Here is a 3,815-nt window from a genome sequence, read left to right on the forward strand (position 1 = left end):
GGATTTACCTAACAGATGAATCCTGCTCTTTAGTTACATAGAACAATGTTTTGGCCATTTTCCTGTGGAAAATTAAAAGAAGTAATAATAAATAAATAAATACATACATACAACTATATTTAGAGCTTATATTGTGAACTGCTGCATGTGATAATATGTGTAACATCCAAACACATGGTCAGCAAAGACCTTCTTGAAAAGTAGCCCTTATCGCACAACGTTGCCCTGAGGCAACAAAAAGAAAAACTGAATTTCTGAACAGGCAAAATAAAAAAGAACATCATAAACCTGACAAAAGGTTTCTCGAGACCTTCATACACGCAAAAATATTTTTTAATTAAAGTTCATGTAACTTTAAATAAGATTTTTAAACCAAATAATCTTGCCTTCTTCTCATACCACCTGCTCCTGTGACCAAGTGTCAGAAAAGGAAGTTCTGCCTTCAAATGGTGCTTTATAGTGACTCCCACAGCTTATTGGACTGTTCTTTGATACTTTTTTGACCATTATAATTGGTTGCAATCATTTATAGAAACAAGTACTGGATATGGGGCTTAAGAAAACTTTCCGTTGCCCGAGGGCAATGCTGTGCTGTAGAGGATGTGGTTTTAGCATTCAGGTGACACTTCGTTTAAGATTAGGTGTGTAGTTGTAATGTTCAAGGTTAGGATAAGGGGCTAGGTGCATTATGTCAATGAGATTTCCCCAACGGATGGTTGAACAAATGTATGTGTGTGTGTGTACAGGATAAAAAAATAAACAACATTTTATCAGTAGAAAGTAAAACATAAACAAACCTCCAGTTTGGTCGAAGCGCTGCTTTGCAACTTCGATGTTGGCTTTGAAGACCTGCTGGGCAGCCAGAGAGATCTGAGTCTCCCTCTGCCAGTACTGAGGATCACCTGCTGTGACTCTGCTCATCCAGTCCTGTCTGGGTTCTGCTCTCCTGGTGTTACTGTCATAGTGAAACATCTGAACTTCATCAACCAACCCAACAGCCACAAACTCTGGGAAGTTTGGGACTCCAGACGACGCAGTGTAGAAATACTTCAGAGAGTGAGTCGCTGTAAGAAAAAGGTTATGTTACTGAACAATTATATTTTCGTGCACACAGAATCAAAAAGAACAAGACCTCCTAATATTCTCAGTTGTGCGCTCAATACAAAAATACATTTCTAGAAAAAGACCCCACACTGTCAAGAGGTTCTCCTCTCATGCAGCAAACCGCACCAGCGTTTGCCAGTTTGAGCACCAAGGGTGAAATGAGGTGAAACGGGAGAAGGGCGCCGACGTCAACCTCCATCTGAGCCAATGGGAGTTTAGAATGAGCATCAAAGTCACATGACTCTGTGAATCTGACCCGCTGAGGGTATTACCGAAAGTGAAAGTAAAATTTTACTCTGTGTTAGAGGAAGGCAGGCTTTGTTTTAGTATCTCAGCTTTGGTTGCATCTGAAAGGAGTATTAAACCTTCAGCTGCTCAGATATTGAATAATGTGTTAATTTTCTGGGAGCTACAGATCTGATCCTCTGTAGTTTGTGGGGATGCAGATGTGTTTTATTGTTCTTTTGTTTTGTATAGCTGGCGATTTAATAAAACACAAGATTGTTTCCAAGAAAGAATATTTCACCTCAGTGTTTATCTCTGAAATGAAAACAAGAACAAAAGAAATCAAACTGTAGCAGAAAGAGAGTCAGAGAGCTTCTTACACACAAACACAGATCAGTCAGCTCAACCTCCAGGCTAAATGCTCCTGAAATAACTCTGAAGAGAAGAAAAAGTAAAATAATTTAAACTAGACAGAAAGACCTGGTTCTGTAGTGTCAGATGAGGTCTTCATGTCTACAAACACAGAACAAAATAAATCAAGACAAGGCAACACTAGTTCAACTACACCAGCTGGGGTGAAACCTTTGGGCCATACATTTCTCTACACAAATGTTACTAATCCATAATCTTACTTACTCATGTATTCAGCATTAGAAAATGTTAATAAAATCAATAAAAATTTAAAGAATAAAAAATAAAGAATAAATAATTGATTACAGAACAAAATGTATTTGTGTCTCGGTCTCCATCACACTTGATTCCAGTCTTACCTTCGTTGGTTCTGATCTTTGGTTTCTCCAGTTTGGTGACGATGTCGTTCTTCACACCTGCGAGCTGAAACACACATTCGTACTTCTCCCAGTCTTCAGTTGGAGGATTCAGGTCAACACTCATCTGGAAGGATCCATCGTTGTTGGGGAGGATCTCTCCGAGGTCCACGTCCTCATGAAGCTCCTCTCCATCTTTCCTCCAGAACATCGTGGCTCTGTCAGGGTAGAAACCTGTAGCGTGGCAGCTGACTGGAGAGGAGGGAGTCTTCTGGAGGAGAGACACTGAGGGAATCTCTGGAGAGAGAGAGAGAGAAGTGGAGGAGAGGTGAGAAAGACAGTGAGAAACAGAAAGAGATAAACATGGTTTGACTAAAAAGCAAATGTGCCGTGAGTGTCATCGTTTCTAAAATCCTACATTATTTCCCGTCTTCACTAAAACAACCTCTGGAGTTTCGACACGCAAAACGGGGTCGACAGCGTTTCCAAAATTCTCCGTTTTAGGTCTTCGTTTTCGCCGTTTTAGACTGGACGGGAGGTGCAAAGGTAGCAAAAGATCTCTGTTTTAATTCGAAAATGCAGTAGTGTGGATGGGGCCTTAGTGTTGCTTTCACCTACTAAAGAAGGTTTGCAGCAGAACCTTAATCTCCTGCAGAGATTCTGTCAGACCTGGTCCCTGACAGTAAACACAGCAATCTTTCCATACCGAGTTCTGTAAGAGCATCCTGCAGGTGCAGAGAAAAACTAAAAATACAGAAAAGATCAATTGAATTTTACAATCACACACAAAATAATTATTGTTTTCATTGTTTGATATTTTAGTAATTGTTCCTTTGAAAAAGCAACCCATGAACCATACATACTTCATGGGTTTAGTTATTTGTTTGTTTTAAACATTTTTTACATTTCACATTTGATACTTGATTTTTTTTGCTATTATTATATTGTTGTTTCTTTACTGATCCTAAACATAAAATTACTTCTACATACTACTGACCTATGGCGGGCGTGCGCACGCACACACACGTTTGCCATTTTATATATTTTATTTTTAATATTTTTAAAATTTATTTCTAAAGCGGCCTGTTCTTCAGCAGATATATACAGTGTAGGGTTAGAAAGAGAGAGAGAGAAGGAAAACCACAAACATGATAAAGATCAACTTAAATGTGTAATTTGAATAATTGTACTGTTTTTAACAACATCGTTGTGTCCATGAAACTACATCAGGTCATGTGATTCTACCTTTTCTCAGCAGAGAGCTCCTCCCATAGGCCAAATACCTCTTCAGCCAGTCAGGACAAATCTGGGTCAGGTAGTTTTTTCTCTGTGTTGTCAAAGCTCTGTTATTATCCCACTTGTGTTTGGTGATGACAGCCTGTGGTGTTGGAGCGATCCATGTCTCTGTCTTCAGGTCAAATGCTATGAAGTCTTCTCCATCATAACCATACTGATTAAACCCATTAAGCTCTCCAGTCTCATCGTCCCACTCACAGCCGTACATCCTCTGGTTAATGTGTGCACCTGAAAGAAACACACCAGTAAACAGAGTGAGATCACAGCTCATCTATCATCAGCTGATATCACATCTTCACCACAGAGACACACTGATCCACAGACGCCAGAACAGAGGATCTACACCTCCTGCTGTTGGAGTGTGTGTGTGTCATGTTATATCTCTGTTGGGACCTGAATACACACTAACTGATGGGGACTTGT

At 39.7% G+C, this 3,815-nt stretch overlaps 3 protein-coding genes across 5 annotated transcripts in view; all 3 read right to left on the reverse strand.

The window, feature by feature from the left end:
- LOC123977135 (major histocompatibility complex class I-related gene protein-like) overlaps positions 1-3,815 on the reverse strand; it is a 232,886-nt gene that overhangs the window by 205,291 nt on the left and 23,780 nt on the right. The window lies entirely within an intron of this gene.
- LOC123977142 (H-2 class I histocompatibility antigen, K-K alpha chain-like) overlaps positions 7-3,815 on the reverse strand; it is a 4,697-nt gene continuing 888 nt past the window's right edge. The window contains exons 2-3 of the mRNA XM_046059677.1: positions 798-1,064; positions 7-62 (exon numbers count right to left, since the gene is read on the reverse strand). Coding sequence (XP_045915633.1) covers positions 34-62; positions 798-1,064 — 296 coding nt within the window. The 3' untranslated portion in view covers positions 7-33. The remainder of the gene's footprint in view (positions 63-797; positions 1,065-3,815) is intronic.
- LOC123977139 (major histocompatibility complex class I-related gene protein-like) lies at positions 1,781-3,663 on the reverse strand. The gene is made up of 3 exons (XM_046059674.1): positions 3,342-3,663; positions 2,100-2,393; positions 1,781-1,842 (listed from the first exon to the last, which is right to left on the reverse strand). The coding sequence occupies exons 1-3, from the start codon at positions 3,661-3,663 to the stop codon at positions 1,796-1,798; spliced, it is 663 nt and encodes a 220-aa protein (XP_045915630.1). The 3' UTR covers positions 1,781-1,795.

Source organism: Micropterus dolomieu, linkage group LG09, assembly GCF_021292245.1.
Source record: "Micropterus dolomieu isolate WLL.071019.BEF.003 ecotype Adirondacks linkage group LG09, ASM2129224v1, whole genome shotgun sequence".
NCBI classification, from domain to species: domain Eukaryota; kingdom Metazoa; phylum Chordata; class Actinopteri; order Centrarchiformes; family Centrarchidae; genus Micropterus; species Micropterus dolomieu.

What these genes read in the sequence shown, in the direction of transcription:
- LOC123977139 (XM_046059674.1), bottom strand. Translation starts at nt 3,663, where the DNA reads ATGAGCTGTGATCTCACTCTGTTTACTGGTGTGTTTCTTTCAGGTGCA. An exon ending in GAGCTCTCTGCTGAGAAAAG is followed by an intron (nt 2,394 to 3,341) that starts GTAGAATCACAT and finishes CTCTCTCTCCAG; the next exon opens with AGATTCCCTCAGTGTCTCTC. An exon ending in AAAGATCAGAACCAACGAAG is followed by an intron (nt 1,843 to 2,099) that starts GTAAGACTGGAA and finishes CTGTGTTTGTAG; the next exon opens with ACATGAAGACCTCATCTGAC.